Source organism: Mirounga angustirostris, unplaced genomic scaffold, assembly GCF_029215605.1.
Source record: "Mirounga angustirostris isolate CCGP_5_RB_7025 unplaced genomic scaffold, mMirAng1.0.hap1 SCAF_3, whole genome shotgun sequence".
NCBI classification, from domain to species: domain Eukaryota; kingdom Metazoa; phylum Chordata; class Mammalia; order Carnivora; family Phocidae; genus Mirounga; species Mirounga angustirostris.
The window spans coordinates 135,388,120-135,408,547 of NW_026991711.1; the positions used below are offsets into that span (position 1 = coordinate 135,388,120).

Sequence of the window (20,428 nt, forward strand, 5' to 3'; positions counted from 1 at the left end):
GAAACAAATGTGAGCCTCAGATGAATGAAATACAGTTGTTATAGGTATATCAGCTAATAATTTAACTAATTTCAATTAAATCTTTTCTACTGTTGGTACTAACTTATACTTACGACTCCTGGTTACCCACTTCTCTTTTCAGCTATAATAAATATTTCCATTGATTATTTTTATTAGTATATCAGTTTCTTACTTAGGAATGAATGACTTATAAAAGACACACAGAAAGAAACAATGCCTTCCCATTTCTGCATATAATGGAATAGAGATCATAGCTGCTGGAAGAAACCAATATCCATTTCCCTCATTAAACATTTATTGAGAACCTATATCTTTCAGGCACTGAGCTGTGAACTGGAGACATAAAGATGAAGAAGATTTGGTAGAACTCGAAATTGTTAATGAGATGAGGAGTTGTAATCAGTTATTAAAGAATAAAGAATTTATCAGGTAGACAGTGAGATGAGAATAGGCACATGGAGGGCATTCTTTAAAAAAATTCAAACAATACTAATGCATATAAAATATAAAGTTTAATCTCTCTCTCATCCTCATGCCCATTCCTGAGATAAACACTTATCAGTATGATGTGGACATTTCCAGACCTTTCTCTATGCGTATAAAAACAAAGATTTGTATATACATGTAGCACATGTACAAGAATTCCTTAATAAAAATGAGACATACTAAAGATACTTTTCTGCAACTTGCTCTTTTGGTTTAATGACATATCATAGCCATTTCTTGGTATCAATATACATGGATTTCTCTTATTTTTATTAACTGCGATATTATTTTCCAATGTATGGATGTAACCATATTTTTCATGATTTTATTGAGGTATAATGACATACAGTAAACCGCACATATTTAAAGTGCGCAATTTGATAAGTTCTGACATATGTAGACACTCATGAAACCATCACCACAAACAAGATAATGAATATATCCATCACCCTCAAAAGTTTCCCTGTCCACCTTTATAATTCCTCCTTTCCAGCCCTCCTTTCTTTTTTTTTTTAAGATTTTATTTATTTGACAGAGAGAGAGAGAGAGAGAGAGAGAGACCAAGAGAGGGAACATAAGCAGGGGGAGCAGAAGAGGGAGAAGCAGGCTTCCCGCAGAGCAGGGAGCCCGACTCGGAACCCGATCCCAGGACCCTGGGATCATGACCTGAGCCGAAGGCAGATGCTTAACAACTGAGCCACCCAGGCGCCCTCCAGGCCCCCTTTTCTTATCACCACCCCCCAACTCCACTGACAACCACTGATCTGCTTCCGGTCTCTATTTTTAGTTTGCATTTTCTAATATAGTACTAAGAGTATAATATATACTCTTTATTTTTAATTTCTTTTCCTCAGCATAATTATTTTTAAATTCATCCATACTGCTGTGTTTATCAATAGCTCACTTCTTTTTATTACTGAGTCGTATTCTATTACATAGATAGTACACAGTTTGTCCATTTACTTGTTCATGGGAATTTGGGTTGTTTCCAAATTTGGCTATTAAAAATAAAGTTGCTATAAATAATCACATATAAATATTTGTATGGACATACGCTTTCTTTTCTCTTAGGTAAATATCCAGGAATGGAATGGCTGAATCATATTACACGCTTATGTTTTATTTTTTAAGAAACTGCCAAGCTGTTTTCCAACATGGTTATACCATATTATATTCCCACCAGTAGTGTATGAAAGTTCCAGTTCCTCTACATCCTCTCCAACACTCAGTATAGTATTTTGAATTTTAGCTATTCTAATAAGTTTGTAGTAAGTAGTATTTCATTGTGACTTTAATTTGCACTTCCCTTATGATTAATGATATTGATCATTCTTTCATGTGCTTATTACCTGTGTATCTTCTTTGGTGAAGTGTCTGTTCAAATACTTCACCTATTTTTATTGGGCTGTTTGTTTATTGAATTTTGAAAGCTTTTTATATATTCTCATGAGTTTTATATTAACAATAAAAATGAGCAAATTATTGATACATGCAACAACATGGATAAATCTCAAAATAATTATACTTAGTGAAAGAGGCCAGAGAAAAAAAGAGAATACATATTATGATTCCCTTTACACAAAGTATTGGAAAATGCAAACTAATCTATAATGCATGCTATGTTCTTTCTCCCTCCTTCCTTCTTTCCTTTTCTGTTTTCCTGCAGATAAATTTTTTTTTTTTAAAGATTTTATTTATTTATTTGAGAGAGAGAGAATGAGAGACAGAGAGCATGAGAGGGAGGAGGGTCAGAGGGAGAAGCAGACTCCCTGCAGGGAGCCCGATGAGGGACTCGATCCCGGGACTCCAGGATCATGACCTGAGCCGAAGGCAGTTGCTTATCCAACTGAGCCACCCAGGCGCCCCTGCAGATAAATTTTCTTGACACCCAACCTTACTCAGAGACCTGTTTATCTTTCTCTGTAAACTCTAATTTGAAGGCTCAGTATTATATATTTTCTCCATTTTCCTATATTCTTTTTTTTTTTTTTGAAAGATTTTATTTATTTGAGAGAGAGAGCATGAGGGATGGGAGGGGCAGAGGGACAAGCAGACTCCTCACTGAGTAGGAGCCCTGCGCAGGCCCATCCCAGTACCCTGAGATCATGACCTGACCCGAAGTCAGACACTTAACTGACTGAGCACCCAGGCGCCCCTCTGCTTTCCTATATTCTGAGGGTGGTAGAGGTGGGAGGGAAGGGGGAGATTCCACAGGGTAATGGACGACCTTTATAAAGGTCTGAATCTGCTTTCTCTTTTCCTCCTCCCACCTTCCCTCCCTTCCTTTCTTTCTCTCCCTCTCTCTTTTTTTTTTTGAGATTCATTAAGTCCTATGTTAAGTTTCACTTACCTAGTTAAGATGTATCTTATTCCTTTTTTTTTTTTTTTAAGATTCTATTTATTTATTTGACAGAGAGAGACACAGCGAGAGAGGGAACACAAGCAGGGGGAGTGGGAGAGGGAGAAGCAGGCCTCCCGCTGAGCAGGGAGCCCGATGTGGGGCTCAATCCCAGGACCCTGGGATCATGACCTGACCCGAAGGCAGATGCTTAATGACTGAGCCACCCAGGTGCCCCGAGATGTATCCTATTCCTATTCCTTAGTCTTGGGATAGTTCTCTCAATTCAGCATGGAACCCTGGAAAATGGTGAACCTCAGCATTTTTCTTGCTCTGCTGAGACCTTAAATTCCGTTGCCATAGGCAAAGCCATTTATTTTTAAGGGTTCTTTCTCAACCTTTGCCTGGGCTGCTAATGAGTATTAGTAACGATCTGTCAGCTGACCTTCTTTTCCTGGTATTGCTTCTGAGAGATGAAGGTGAGGTTAGGAGTCACTCTGAGCCACACATGAATCTACAATTTCTTTCCTTGATATTAATTTTCCCTGTTTATGGACTTTTGTGGTTGCTTTTGGTGTAGTTCTTGCTTGCTTTGACTATTTCCCATTCCTTTTGTTGGAGAAGGAATACTTTGTCTTTCAGATTCATCCCATCTTCTTTATCTGGAGGATCCAGGCTTCTTAGTGAAATGGGCTGGTGTCCCTTTGGAGCAGTATCATTTCCTCTCTTAAGTCCTCCATAAAACTTAACCTACTGATGGGTATATGTCAATATACAAAAACCGCTGGAGATAAAAGAGATCACTTCATGTTCAATGATGGTTAATTCTAAGTATCCTGAACAACAGAGCCTGCTTAGTTCTCCTAAAATACTTCTTTTGTCACATCACTCACCCGCTTTCAAAATACGAAATTTCTCTTTCAGTTGGGCTGGTCCATTTGCTTGCTTTGGAATAAACCTCGTGTATTCTCAACTGCTCATGCTACCACTTGTCTAGAACAAACAGTCTTCACTATTCAAATACTCCTCAACCTTCAGTGTCCAGGTTAAATTCTACCTACTCTATGACGTTTTACTGACTTTTCTTACATCCTCATTTCAAGAATCTCTTTCTGTTCTGAAGCTCATTCCTGTGTTCTTCACCTCCTCCACTGTATGACCTTGCATACTCTACACTGTTTATTTATTCATTGGTATACATCTCAATTCTCCATCTAATAATAACAAGAACACTTATTTCAGTGAACACTTACTACTACTAAGAGTCCTAAATATTTATTGTCTTTAACACTCATAATACCCATGAAGGAACTTGCTCAAGTTCACATAGCTGGAACGGGGTAGAGTCAGGATTCATATTCAGATTATTTGGATTTTGAAGCCCATATTTAGCCATTATATTAACTCTCAGTCTAGCTGTACACTTCCAGTAGATATGAACTGGATCTTGTATTTCTCCATATTCATCCACTTATTCAAACATACTTACTGGGTGTGTATTATATGGGGAATATAGCTATGAAACAGATATAAACTAAGAAGACTCTAAAGCATCATACAATTTAATAATGACAATAAAACAGATACATAAGTAACTTAAGTACATGTTAGAAAATGATAATAATAATATGATAGCTAATTCTTTTTTCTTTTTTTTAAGATTTTATTTATATATTTGACAGAGAACTATCTGTTGTGAGAGATAGTGAGAGCAGGAACACAAGCAGGGGGAGCGGGAGAGGGAGAAGCAGGCTTCCCGCTGAGCAGGGAGCCCGATGCGGGGCTCGATCCCAGGACCCTGGGATCATGACCTGAGCCGAAGGCAGACGCTTAACAACTGAGCCACCCAGGTGCCCGATAGCTAATTCTTATGTGTTGCTTATTTACTATGTGTACACATTTTATATTATATATCAATTTAATCATTACAATAGCCCTTTGAGGTAGATAATACTATTATTATCCCATTTTAAAGATGTAGAAACTGGGATGCCTGGGTGGCTCAGTTGGTTAAGCTTCTGCCTTCGGCTCAGGTCATGATCCCAGGGTCCTAGGATCAGGTCCCGCATTGCGCTCCTTGCTTAGCGGGGAGCCTGCTCCTCCCTCTGCCTGCCACTCCTCCTGTTTGTGCTCTCTCTCTCTCTGACAAATAAATAAAATCTTTAAATAAATAAATAAATAAAAATAAAGATGTAGAAACCAAGGCACAGGGGAACTTCTCAAGGTTAGACAACTAGTCAGTCTGTGCTCTCAACATCTAGACTACTTCTCACAACAAATGTTGTAATGGAGACAGATAACGAAAATACTTATTAACTGTATTAAAGAACTATGTATGAAACAAGGTAAGAGGAATCAGATAATACATATATAAGGAAAATTCAGACCATATAATAAGAAAGATATCTTGATAGGTAAACTGTATTGGAATTCTGTAAACAGTCTATTATTTAAATTGGTTATATAATAGGAGGTCATGTTGCAGCATACAGGTCCTATCTTGGATCTACAGAGAATGGTTTAGCTCAGTATTTTTTAAACTAAAGGTCACGATCCTTTTAGTGAGTCATGCAGTCAGCTTTGTTAATCTAACCAACACTTAGGGGCACCTAGGTGGCTCAGTTGGTTAAGTGTCTGCCTTCAGCTTAGCTCATGATTCCGGGATCCTGAGATTGAGCCCCGCACTGGGCTCCTTGCTCAGCAGGGAGCCTGCTTCTCCCTCTCTCCCCTGCTCGTGCTCTCTCTCTCGCTATCTCAAATAAATAAATAAAATCTTTAAAAAAAAAAGATCTAACCAACACTTAAAATGAGAAAGAAACAGAAATGGAGTAGAATAGAACAAATGGAAACAATTAGTGAATGTCTCACATGGTAAAACTGTACAAGAAGCTTTTGTTCCTGTTTCATATATGTGCATATGTTATATGTACATATACTGGTCCATGATGTAAACTGTACTTCTTACTGTGGATCATGCTAAAAAGCTTGAAAGCCACTGGCCTAGATGATTTAGTCATACAATTATATAAGTGTTTATTATTCCTTATAAATTTCAGGGATCTTCTGAAAAATTACTACACACTTAAACCAGGAACAGTGTGAAATAAGGAATGATTTTTCCAAATAACTGTAATTTGCTCAAAATAGATCTCTGGGCCATGTCTCAAAAGCATTCTGAATATAGTTTCATGTCAGTGCCCCCCCAGATTAAAAATTTTGCTAAGTATAATTAAAAGACTGTAAGCTGAATGTAAAATGTTTTGATCACTGTGGAAAAGAGCTTGGCAATTCCTCAAAAAGTTAACACAGAATTATCATATGACCCCTGAAATTCCATTCCTAGGTATATACCTCAAAGAACTGAAAACAAGGACTCAAACAAGTACATGTACATGCATGTTCACAGCAGCTCTATTCACAAGAGCCAAAGGTGGAAATAGCCCCAATGTCCTTCAGTGGATGAATGGATAAACCAGTTGTGGTGTATACATACAATAGGATATTATTCAGTCATAAAAAGAAATGAAGTAATGACACATGCTACAATGTGGATGAACCTCCAAGACATTATGCTAAGTGTGAGAAGCCAGACACAAAAGGTCACATATTGTATGATCCCTTTTATATGAAATATCCAGAAGAGGTGAATCCATGGAGCTAGCACACAGACTGGTGATTGCCAGGGGCTAGAGGAATGGGAGTATGAAGAAGATAAACCACTTAATGGGTAAGGGACTTTACTTGGGATTGATGGAAATATTTTGGAACAAGACAGAGGTGCTAGGTGCATAAAATGATGAATGTAATTAATGCCACTGAACTGTTCACTTTAAAACAGTTACTTTTATGTTATGTGAAATTCACTTCACTAAATTATTAAAAAGTAAGACTATAGGGAGATGTAAATACTAGTAACACAAATATACAGAATCTGGAGGGCAATTCTTTCTCAAGATATTAGAAACTGAATAAAAAATGGATACCTTTATTTTTTCCTCAAAAATATTTTTATTAAAAAGAGGTTCACATAGAAATAGTACTGACTGAACTAGAGGCTAAACAGAAAAATAAACTGTAGACAATTCTACATCTCTGAGAGAAAACTGACAGGTACAGTAGTTTTCTAGAAACATCTTTTAAAAATCAAAATTCAGCAAGAGAGGAAACATTCTTCTTAAATACAAAGGAGAAAATAAGGAAGTCAGAACTTTTGGATAGAACTTTGGACTTGAAGGAAGGGGAAAGTCAACCAGTCTTCTGGTTTTCAGTTTAACTTACGAAACTTCTTTTTAAAGAAAGCAAACAAACAAACAAAACCCAAAATACCCCCAAAAAACAAAAACAAAAAACAACAAAACAACAGTGCATAAGGAGATGACAGGAGGCAAATACTTTCCTCTTTGTTTGGAGGAAATTATTTTTATAATTACAGTATGAATTCGCCTCTGGAGAGAGTCCACTACAAGCATCCGGGCACAGGCTGTATACCCTTTCAGGGGGTATGCTGTGGAGGAGGATAGCTATTGAGACTAGAACAAGGTTTTTCAAACTTTGATCAACAGAACCCTAAAAATCCATGAGGCTGCTACAGTGAGGGGGTGAGGGGAGAAATGGGAGGCGGAGCTGTTAATGCCCCAGGCCTCTATACCTGCTTCATTAAGATGAGGTTTGTTTTTACCTTTTAAATATTGGGATTCCAATATTTAATGTTAGGACTTCACTTGGAAAAAAATTCTACTGCTAAAGGAAAGTTTGAGAACCACCAAAGGGTCCTAAACCTGGCGGCTCAACAGAATTACTAAAAGAGCTTTTTCAAATTACAAATTCCTGGGCCATACCTCTAGACCTAGTGAAATAGTAACTTCCCAGGGGATTCTTGTACAGCATCCCAAAGCTAGCCCACAGTGCTTGAGGGGCATTGACCCAGAGGACTCTTGCTTCCCTGAGAGCCTATGACAAAACAGAACTTAAATGGGTAGGCAGGAACCTTAAACAAAAGAGTAGGTGGTAGCAGACAGAAAAAGAGAACTCAGACTGCTAACTCACTAGACTCTAATGAAGAATAAAAAATTGGTAAACAAATAGCTTGTCTAGGACCAGAAGTTCCTGTAGAGGTTTAGTTGCTTGGCAGTGATCTCACAGCCTACTGCAACTGTCCATATTGGTGATGGCAGCAGGCCAAGTAGTTTAATTCGGCAACTGTCCGAGAAAGTATAATGTCAGCCACAGATGTAATTTAAAATCTTCTAGTATCCATGTTTAAAAAAACTAAAAGAAATGAAATTTTAATAATATATTTTAATTCAATATGTCCAAAATAATATCAACATGCAGTTCAGTATAAAAATTGTTAATGATATATTTTACCTTTTCTTTTTGTACTCTCTTTTTTTTTTTCAGCTAAGACAGAAGAGATGATTTATTGTACATGTGTTATATTCACACAAATGAAAACAGAATTAGTCTTGAAAGTCACAGGTCCAGGGCAAAAGACCAAAAGGGAATGTTTTGGTATGAGCAAGGTGGGTCTCTCAAAGGGGTCCTTGAGATCAGATGGTGATGGATGTTCTAGAAAGTAGATATGCAGTTCAACAATTGGTACCAGCATCCCTGGCCTCTGCCTTTCCTTATTTCTGTTGCTGTGGCTTCAATGGGTGCACAAGCTAGTGGTCTACTTGGACCTCTGCCTCATCTTTCTTCTCTTATGCTTCCGCCTACACACTTGCTTCTTTCTCCACTTGGCTCTAATGGTGGTGCAGAGGTTTCCAAGAAGATGGCGCGAAGGCTGAGAGAGCCTGTACTAAGTCTTCAAAATGTTACAGCACATCTCAATTCAGACTAATCAGGTTTCAAGTGCTCAAGAACCACATCTGGCTAGTGGCCACATATTGTATAATGTGGAACTAATTACTAAGTTTCCATTAGTCATCTAGGATCAAAACTTCATAGCCAAATGTTTCCTTTTCCTTTCTACAAAAGCATCAAGTTCTATTTATTCATCCTTCAAAATCTCTCTCATTGGCACTTTCCTGCTTCTAGTTCTACCTGCTGATCTGTCTAGTTAGTACACTGTCACCAAATACATACACAGTACTTAATAGCCCATGTATTAATGTCATTTCTCTTCAGTGGCTCTATAATGCCTTCCACTTTAGCTGCGAATTCAGGAATTCACACTATCTTGTCCCCACCCCCATACCTGATTTATATGATTCCAACTTTATCATTTATAAATCTCCTAGGAAAGTCTTTATTTTAGGTAAACTATCCTGTTCATGGTCCTCTGCATATGCCTTATACTTCTTTATCTCTGTGTTTTATGACTTTCTACCCACCAAGAATGCCCTTTCTCCAGCCTTAACTATCCAAGTCATTACTTCACAAATATGTATGTGTCAGGCACTGTACTATATACTGAAGACAGAATAAATAATCCTGATCTCAATTTCTCCACCTAAAGAAATTTTCCTTTATATATCAATTATATGTCAAAAAAGTGGAAACTGAAAAAAGAAAAAAAAGAAATCTTCCTATGTCAAAACAGAAGTGGTTTTGTACTGTTGAGTTGTTCTTTTTTTTTTTTTTTAAGATTTTACTTATTTGACAGAGAGATACACAGGGAGAGAGGGAACACCAGCAGGGAGAGTAGGAGAGGGAGAAGCAGGCTTCCCACAGAGCAGATAGCCTGATGCGGAGCTCGATCCGAGGACCCCGGGATCATGACCTGAGCCGAACGCAGATGCTTAATGACTGAGCCACCCAGGCGCCCCTGTTGAGTTGTTCTTATAAGACATACAGTTGTATATGCCTTATAAGAACACATTGCACCCTTACAATTTGCTGCCATGCATTGCTAATTATCAACTTTTCCTATAAATATCTATCTTTCCAAATAGAGGACAGATTTCCTGAAAGCATAGACTAGGGTCATACCAGTGTATTTTCCTTGGTCTCAGTAAGCAGCAAGTACTGAATACACATTTGCTCATGGACAAGTACTTGTAAAAGGTGGAAGGGCCTGCAGGGCAGGAGGAGGGCTCTATCTAGAAAAGAGCCTCCCTTCCCAAAATATGCTGGCAAGTCAGGACTAGAGGTGAGCAGGGAGGGTCTGCAAGAACCCCAAAGCTGAGGAAAGCACTTGGGAAGAGTCATTTTATCAATTTCATTTGCAAAGAAATTCAGAATTGGCAACATTTAAGTTAGGATCAGTTACCCTGTCTTTTGGACCCCAACAACACTGATCAACTTTAAAAATCCTTTCTTGGCTCTAAATGAAAATAATACCACTGTTAATGTTTCAGATACATATATAACATTAGACGTCGAAGATAACTCACCACATGTTATGTTCAAAAACTTTGGCTGGGTCCGTTAAAATCCTTGATCCCAGAGGGACCACTGGGTGATTACCACTTTGGAATCTATGTGGCACCTTTCTTATCCTTAGACAGGAAACAGAATTCCTCCAAATCACATACATCTTAATCAGTACCTGGAAAGTTACAAATGATTAATTAGTCAATATGGATTATACAGTGTATTATTTATCAAATAGGCAAAAACTGGTCCAAAAGGTTTACAACCTGAGAAAAGACATGAAAACTAAACATTTTTATTTTTATTTATTTATTTTTTAAAAGATTTATTTATTTATTTGACAGAGAGAGACAGAGAGAGAGAGGGAACACAAGCAGGGGGAGTGGGAGAGGGAGAAGCAGGGAGCCTGACGTGGGGCTCGACCCCAGGACCCTGAGATCATGACTTGAGCCAAAGGCAGACGCTTAATGACTGAGCCACCCAGGCACCCCGAAAACTAAACATTTTTAAATGAAAGTTGGGCATGATAGCTTCTGTCCTGAAGTATTTTCAGGCCAAGAGAAGGAAAAAGAATATTTAGAGTGTGTACCATTGGCTGACATTCCTCATAAGTCACAGCTTTGACCAACTTTGCTTTGTTTGGTATTTGTTCATTTAATTTTTATCACACAGCCAAAGGATGTCAGCCTAGAATCTGAATTTTGTGTATTAAAAGTTTTTTTAAGTGATTTTATTATTTTGGTTTGGGAATTCTAAGTGAACATATTTCTTGGGAATATTTTATGACCACTAGACCAAAAACCCAAGTACAGTAGTAGCAGAATAAGAAAACAAACCTATTAAATCTGCTTCTCTGGGCTGAGCTGAATAGAATGAAATTTAGTCAAATAATAAGTAAATACTGAAGATATGATCCCAGCAATTCTTAACGACTGAGCCACCCAGGCGCCCCTGATCCCAGCAATTCTTAATTGTAACAACCCTGTATACATATATTTGTAAGAATAGTTAGTAATACATTTGTAAAAACAGATTTCCCTGTACAAAAAATATACAATCCCAGCTCAAGAGGAGAATCATCAGTTGGTTAGTCAAGTCCATCCCCATTTCTGGAAGAACTTAAACATTTAAAGAGTATGTCACCTTAATTATGTACAAATATGTTGGCTTACCATCTTTATGGAAAAGTATCAATAAGAAGCTCTGAAGAGCTTACTTTTTCTAATAAAAATCCATTGTAAGACTGCTTAGCATTTCATCCCCATTCAGTTGTTCATCACAACATTCAGCCTAATGCTGCAACCTGCCAAGTAGAAACAGATGCTAAAAGGTGTGTATATATTATACACACTGGAGACTATCTAAGGTACTATTTTGTGTAAAAATGACGTGTATTGTACATCCTTTATCAACTTACTGAAAGGCAATGGATTTTAAGATGGTGATTTCCAAAATGAACGGCAGAATGTCAAAAACATCTCATTGTGTTTTTAAACATAAAATTCAAGATTTTCCTTTTGGAGAAAAAAAAAAAAGGCTTAATTATACACCAAAAAGACCGTAAATGGTTCCATTCAAATGTGACTAACAGTGATGAGAAATGCAACACTCAATACCTAGTGCAGATCTCCTGTTTCTTGTTTGTTTTTCCTTCTCTGCTAAATGCAAGCTTTTTGGTGGAGGCAGATGAGATTAAATGCTCTGCCTACTACTAACTTTCCTATGATGTGCCTTTGTTCTTATCTCCTGCCGGTGTTCCATGTAAGACTATAACAAAACCCTACCTTCACAATTATTTTTAGAGCTCTTCCTGCACTGAATATTATTCATAATATCTGTATGCTGAAGAGTAGAAACTGATTATACCTAGAAAGAGACAATTCATGCTCAAAAGTGTAAAATGAAGTAAATGTTTTCCACCCAGGAAAGCCAAATCAAAATGAAATTTTAATCTCCAAATAATCATGTGATACTTATCTATATCTATCTATATAGAGAAGAGGAAGACAGGGAAAAAGAAGAAAGAGTTTCTCTCACTATAAATGATCAAAAATCTCCATAGGCAGCTGTTTAGGCAGCTGTTTTTCTAACAAAAACACCTTACCTCATTTATTTATTATATGTAACAGTCACACACAGCCTTGCACTCCTTTGTCTTTTTTAGTATATAAATATGATACATTTATATAATAAATACAGTATAGAAAAATACATCATAAAATTATATAAATGTCTTCTTAACTAAATTGCAAGCTTCTAAGGGCAGCACCAAGCTGCTTGTGAATTAATTGTTTGATTGATAATACAAAAATGATACTTATCTGACATAAATTTAATTAGAAGGAAACTACTTCATATTTTTCAGGGTGGCTCATAAGATCCTTACAGTGTGGAAGAAGGAAGTGACAGAAGAGTGTGACAGTATATAGGCAGCAACCCAGTTACATAGATTACAATGATTTAAGTGTGTGATGAAAAATGAAACACTCAATAGCTAGTGCAGATCTCTTGTTTCTTGTTTGGTTTTCCTTCTCTGCTAAATGGTGGAGGCAAATGAGATGTTATGACTATCATGTTAGCTTAATGTCTACTAGGTCATGGTTCCATTTTGTGATGGGAAAAGAAAAGATGAGCAGGGTCAACCCCAAACAGAATTCTGGTACAGAAAGTTGATTTCTGCCACCAGAATGTTCCACTCTCTTTATATACCCTCTCTTAACTCTTTTGGCATACCCTAACTTGAATATAAGTTTAATTAACATATTATTTGCATAGTGAAACTGTATGAAGAAGTAGTATTTTTATTTGAAATAAAACAAATAGGTATAGCTAAAAATATTCCAATCACCCAAAAGAAGGCAGGAAAGGAAGCACAGAGGAACTAAAACCAAAAAGGACAGTAAGAAAACAAATACTAGGATGGCATATTTAAACCCAACTATATCAATAATTACATTAAATGTAAATGGAGTCCAATTAAAAGACAAAGACTGTCAATTTGTATGAAAAAGCAAGACCCAACCATATACTGTTTATAAGAGAAGCACTTTAAATATAAAGATACAAATATATTAAAATAAAAAGAGATATTATACAAATGCCACATGAGAAAACTGATAGAGCTATATTAATATTGTTAAAAACAAAACCACAGGCCTAAAATGGCATCACTTAGATTAAGGCCCCAAGTCAGTAAAACAAAACTTAATACCTAACATAACTGCAGTTTTAACCCCCCAGAAATGTAACCTTTAACCAGTCAACATGAGAATTTCCTGGTCAGCACTAGGGACTTTATTGAGAGGCCCCTTCAGTTCCCCTTAGGAGGGCAACCTTGCCTAAAACAATGGATTCTTTGCTAATAATTTCCTTTTTTCCGCTCCTTCTTTACCTTTAAAAACCTTTTTCTTTCTGTAGCCCTTCGGAGCTCCTCTCTACTTTCTAGATGGGATGCTGCCCAATTTGTGAATTGGTAAATAAAGCCAACTAGATCTTTAACATTTACTCAGTTGAATTTTTTTATTTAATAACAAAGTGGACTTTAAAAAACAAAAAGACTGTTATAGAGATAAAAGGGGATGTTTAATAATGACATACAATCCTAAATATGCATGTACATAATAACAGAGCTTCAAACTATATGAAGCAAAAATGGACAGAACTTTTTAAAAGGAGAAATTAACAAATTCACAGTAATTCTTGGCAATTTTATTTATTTCTTTTTTATTTTTTTTTTTAAGATTTTATTTATTTATTTGAGAGAGAGAATGAGAGAGAGCATGAGAGGGAAGAGGGTCAGAGGGAGAAGCAGACTCCCCGTTGAGCAGGGAGCCTGATGAGGGACTCGATCCAGGGACTCCAGGATCATGACCTGAGCCGAAGGCAGTCGCTTAACCAACTGAGCCACCCAGGCACCCTCTTGGAAATTTTAATACCTCCTCTCAGTAATAAATAAAACAACATTAAGAAAACTATCAAAAAATCAATAAGGATATGGAAGAATTAAACATTATCAACTTGACCTAAACATTATCAACAGCCAAAGACACATTTTTTTCAAGTGAACACGAAACATTTGCCAAGGCACACAATACATGCAGGGCTATAAGACAAGGCTCAGTAAATTCTACAGTATTAAAATTATACAGAGTATGCTTTCTGGCTATAACAAGATTTAATGTTAAAATTTTTGATGAATTGACTCATTAAAAATATTTCTCCTTATCTCTGGTAATAGCTATTTTCTTGAAGTCTACGTTGTCTAATATTAATATAACCCTACCAGCTGTCTTATGCAGTGTTTTATATGTTATATATATATTTTTTATTTTTTTATTTTTTATTATTTTTTTTAAAGATTTTATTTATTTGACAGAGACACAGCGAGAGAGGGAACATAAGCAGGGAGAGTGGGAGAGGGAGAAGCAGGCTTCCTGCAGAGCAGGGAGCCTGATGTGGGGCTCGATCCCAGGACCCTGGGATCATGACCAGAGCTGAAGGCAGACGCCCAATGACTAAGCCACCCAGGCGCACCCGGTTATATATATTTTAAATGCATTTGTGTGTTTACATTTAAAGTGTTTCTCTTAAAAAAAATACATAAAGTGCTTCTCTTATAGGAGCATAATGTTGGTTCTTGCTTTTTTATCCAAACTTTAAATAATAATATATCTAGAAGGTACCCAAATACTTGGAAATTAAGCAACACACTTTTTTTTTAAAATATTTTATTTATTTATTTATTTGAGAGAGAAAGACAGAGATAGCAGAGAAAGAGCACAAGTGGGGAGGAGAAGGAGAAGCAGGCTCCCCGCTGAGCAGGGAGCCCGATGTGGGGCTTGATCCCAGGACCCCGAGATCATGACCTGAGCCAAAGGCAGATGCCCAACCACCTGAGCCACCCAAGTGCCCCAAGCAACACACTTCTAAATAACCTATAGGTCAGATTTACATGAGTTAGTAAGTATGGAGTATTATTCAGCCTTTATAAAGAAAGGAATTTTGACAAGGTAAATTGGAAAATATGTTGAACTAAACAACAATGAAATCTTAAAATATCAAAATTTATGGGATGCAGCTGGAGTAATGTTTAAAGGAAAATTGATAGTTTTAAATGTTTCTATCAGAAAGGAAGAGAGATCTCAAATTAATGATCCAGTTTCAATCTTAAAAAGCTAGAAAAATAGTAAATGGTTTGCAAAGTAAGTAGATAGAAGGAAATAATAGAAACTAAACACAGAAATCAAAGGTGATTCTTTGAAAAGATTAATAAAACAAATACGCCTCTGGCAAGACTGATCTGAAACACTTGTGTTTCAGAAAACACAGATCTCTAACAACAGGAATAAAAGAGGGGATATCACCACAGACCCTACAAACATTGAAAAGCTAATAAGGAGGTATTATGAAAAATTTTATTTCATTTATTAGATGGGATAAATGCCATCAAAACCACAATTTACCAATAATTACTTACAAAAACAGCACAAGAAAAAAAATTAAATAGCCCCAAATGTGTTAAATAAATTAAATTTGTAATTAAAAGCAAAACAAACATCACGCCCATTAGGATGGCTATTATTTAAAAAATCTACTTGTGAGGATGTGGAGAAATTAGTAACTTTGTGCATTGCTGGATGGAATGTAAAATGGTACAGGTGCTGTGGAAAACAGTACGGCAATTCCTCAAAATATTAAACATGGAATTACCATGCGACCCAGCAATTCTACTCCTGGATATATACCCAAAATAAGTGAAAGCAGGGACTTGAAGAGATATTTGTATACCGTGTTTACGGCAACATTATTCACAATCGACAAAAGGTAGAAACACGCTGAGTGTCCACCAAAAGATGAACAGATAATGACATCTATGTAAAATGGAGTATTATTCAGCCTTCATAAAGAAAGGAATTTTGACACATGCTACAGCATGGATGAGCCTTGAAGACATTATGCTAAATGAAATAAGCCAAGCATCATAAAAGGAGAAATGCTGTATCGTTCCTCCTATATGAAGATCCTAGAGTAGTCAAAAATTCATAGAGGCAGAAAATAGAATGGTGGTAGGCTGTCAGGAGGAGAGTTACATGTTTAATGGGTATAGGGCTTCAGTTGGGGAAAACGAAAATTTCTAGAGATGGATAGTTGTGATATTTACACAACAATGTGAATATACTTAATGCCACTGAATTGTATACTTGAAAAAGATTAAAATGGTAAATTTTATGTATATTTTACAATAAAAAACAAATAAACAAAAAACCTGCCTACAAAGAAAACTACAAGCCCCCATAGTGAATATCAAACACTTAAAGAAATAACACCAATCTTACACTGAATCTTTCAGAAAATAGAGGAGAGAATACTTATCCTTTTGTTTCATGAGGCCAACATAACCTGGATAAGTAGTACAATTGTATGAAGTAAAGGTGTGAATATTGGCCAGATGGTTACAATGCAGTTTTTCTCACAGACTTAGTGTTTCTCATTATAGTTTCAAATTATCAAGTGTTTGTCAGAAACAAAACTTGAGGATATCTCAAAGGGAGAAAGCTAGGTAAGAGTTTTCTAGGCATGTTTTAGTGTGCTTTAATTGCTAAGGCTGAGATTTAGTTTGAGCTCCTTCAGTTCAGAGCAGAGAAAAATGAAGGTAACAAGAATCTCCACAAATCCTTGTTTGGGGTTTAGAAAGTTTTTATGTACTATTGGAAGCACCTGAAGAGCTTTGTGGTCCTCATCCTTCATTTAACTTAGTGCAAACTAATTCTGCCATATCAAATTCTAGTCCATACAATCAAATGGTATTTCTTTTACTTACTTTGCCTATAGGTTCCCAGTTGCAGCTCACCATCCTACAGTGATTCTTCCTATCAAGTCCCGACAAAGTCAAAATGAAACAGAATGAGCATGACTTTAGGGCAATGGCCCTCTGAGATTTCAATGCCATGACTCAGTAATGAGTAGTTAATTGGCTAGAGAAATCACAAAGGAACAGATCCACAAAGGAACTGAAGCTCATACAAATATCAGAGTGACAGAATTTCATTATCAATAACATTTACTATACTTATTAGTTATAAGTATACGGAAGTATGCCATGAAATGCTGACAGACTTCTTGCCAGCTTAGATATAGCTAAGTGTGCCCTTATTTTAGAATGCAAGGAAAAGCACAAATATACAAAATGACTCAGGTTCCACATACAGTATGACAAGCCAAGGAGAAGACGGTTTTAATACTACTTTTCTGGGCTCATCACTGCTACCACATTGTGCGTAGCAAAAGAAGCAGCCTTGGTATAGGTTGACTTATGAGGAAGAGATCTCTGTCCTACCTTCAAATTTTGGCTAGATGCTTTGCTTTCTACTAAAATGGAGCCCTTTTCACAATGATTCACCTATCTGTCTGACCATACCAACAAACTATACCATATTCTACCAGAATATGTAAGATGTACAAGGATATTTCATGTTACAAACATGAAAAAGTGTTTCTTAACTGCAAATTTAATTTTTGTAGAATAATAGTTTTAAGTGCTTTTTAAATAAAAAGGATAGGGCACCTGGGTGGCTCAGTCGTTAAGCGTCTGCCTTCGGCTCAGGTCATGATCCCAGGGTCCTGGGATCGAGTCCCACATCGGGCTCCCTGCTCAGCAAGAAGCCTGCTTCTCCCTCTCCCATTCCCCCTGCTTGTGTTCCTGCTCTCGCTATTTCTCTCTCTGTCAAATAAATAAATAAAATCTTTAAAAAATAATAAAATAAAATAAAAAGGATAATTTCAGTTGAAGGCAATACTCCATACTAAATTTTGAAAATTCAAAAAGTCTGAGGAGTAAAAGCCCAATCCCAGTTTATCTTTCATGTAAATCTCAATTAATTAAAAGTCAAGTATTTGCCATGTGTGAGGCCCTATTCTTTTTTTTTTTTTTTTTAAGAGAGAGAGAGAGTGTGCAGGGGTGGGGGCAGGGGGAGAGGGAGAGGGAGAGCTGAGATCATGACCGGAGCTGAAATCAAGAGTCTGATGCTTAAATGACTGAGCCACCCAGGTAACCCTGTGAGGCCCTATTCTAAGCACTTTACACGTATTACCTTTTTTTTTTTTAAAGATTTTATTTATTTATTTGATACAGAGAGAGAGAAAGAGAGAGAGCACAAGCAGGGGGAGCAGCAGAGGGAGAGGGAGAAGCTGAGCAGGGAGCCCGATGTGGGGCTTGATCCCAGGACCCTGGGATCATGACCTGAGCTGAAGGCAGCTGCTAAACCGACTGAGCCACTCAGGCGCCCCTACATGTATTATCTTATTTAACCTCTATTTCCCTATCAAGGGGTACTATTTTTATATCCACATTACAGAGGAAAAATCCACACAAGATGACATAAAAGAACATGTTTAAGGTCACTCAACCCATAACCGATGACACTTCAATTTGAACCCAGTCTAAATGGAGAGTCCACGCTCTTTCTTCTTGTTTTGTTTTTTTACATATTTCTTATTCACATACATACAGTTCACCCATTTGCTTTCTACTTTTGTACACCACACATGTAAGAAGGATCACAGCATTGATTCCCCAGTCTTTACTGGAGTGGCTAATTTGTTGTAACTGATTTAAGGAGACCCAGAATTCCTTCTCCCCCTTTATCCCCTTCATCTTTTGCAACTCTATTTCTTCTCTTGGGCCTTAATTAAATAGCAAGCGATGCCAATGGGAGACACTATTGCCCAGATTTAGGAAAGCATAGTTATTCTTTTCCCAGTATTCAAATCTCAAGATACAGACAAAGCGCTCTTGCTTCACACCTAAATAATGGAACATTCTAATACTGGTCTTCTACTTTTACACAGCTGAGGAGTAGAGGCAAAGAAGGACTTCCTTCCTTCCTATCTAAGCTTGATCCTAGGACTGCTTTTTCACATCTCAATACTAGAAGAGCACCAAAGAACTAGAGCAAAGAGTACTGCTGTTTGTGTGAGTCTATAACAATCATCCATGGAGCAGTCAGCTGGCTCTGAGCAAAATCTATTTGTTAGGTTCCCCAAGAATGATTCCCAGTTGTCTCAGCTCACTGAAATCTCAGGGAAAGAAACCACTGTTAATCACACACTAAATGCCTGCCCTCCATTTAAAAGTTAACTCTCCTTTGATGTTTCCTGGGTTCTGAACATCTTTTAAATAAATAATTAGTGAGATATTTGTGTTTTTCTCTTTGTAACTGTCTAGCTTTTCTTCTCAGCTGGGAAGCTGGTACAAAGGTTTCATTCAGAGGAACAAACATCATCTAGATAAAACTGCACTAACATTACCTGAGAGGCTAGCATTAATGAGAGCAAGTTAAAGTGCTATTGTTGTACTGTTTTCGGATAGTGAAAGCCTCCAGGTAAGAAACACTTAAGTATCAACTACACTGCAGTGAAGACTGAAGCTTCAATTAACCCTGGCAATTTCAGAGAACTCCAAGGGTGACCATCTGTGAGGCAAACAGCTCAGAAAACTCATACATCTTGTTTTCATCTTTGTTTGGATGATTATAATTTCAGGGTATAAATAAGGCTATTAGCAAGAACAGAACAACAACAATAATTACAGTAAGTATTTGCAGAGCACTTTGATCACACTATGACATCAGTCACTCTGCAGCTTCAAAATGGAAAGCTCATGCTCAGTGTTTGCTCACCCTGACCACCCTTAAAGGTGGCCACATGATGTACTCACTAGAGGCTACTGGGATTCATAAGTTATTTCTTTAATGGATTTCATGTCAACTCATCTCAAAGTGCCTTAATCCTAATTATCTGAAGGATATACCATTCTAATTACTCTGGAAGTTGTTTCCAAAATCATGACAGTGGATCAGAATGAAATCTGTTTTAACTTATCCATCTGCATTTCACATTTGTGTGCACTGTAGTGACTTCTGGAGGCATTAATCAGATTTGGTGGGCTGCGAAGGAGTACTAAGTTACATGTATACTTTATGTGCTATCAGTCCTTATAAATTCTAGTAAAAAAACACACATGGATGAGATTAATGTAGTTCATCCCTTAACGAGACTTCTGCTTTCCTGTTCATTTCAAAGGTCTCTATCCCTAGGTATACTAGATGGCAGGAGGTACTTGTACCTGTATGCAGGATTTACCCAGTCATGTTTTGGACTAATGTATCAATAAGGCTGCCCTGTTACAAAATGAAATATTATAAAAAATTCAAATCATAAATAGTTGTTAGATATAAAAGATCTGAAATATAGAATTAGTGAATAAAG

At 36.9% G+C, this 20,428-nt stretch overlaps 1 protein-coding gene across 4 annotated transcripts in view; it reads right to left on the reverse strand.

Annotated features, from left to right (window-relative positions):
* The window catches only part of METTL8 (methyltransferase 8, tRNA N3-cytidine), a 92,964-nt gene that overhangs the window by 44,314 nt on the left and 28,222 nt on the right, over window positions 1-20,428 (reverse strand). For all 4 annotated transcript variants that reach the window (XM_064586675.1, XM_045868641.3, XM_064586674.1 and 1 more), the window contains exon 2: window positions 10,183-10,337. In XM_064586675.1, the coding sequence (XP_064442745.1) occupies window positions 10,183-10,325 (143 nt within the window). In that variant the 5' untranslated portion in view covers window positions 10,326-10,337. The remainder of the gene's footprint in view (window positions 1-10,182; window positions 10,338-20,428) is intronic.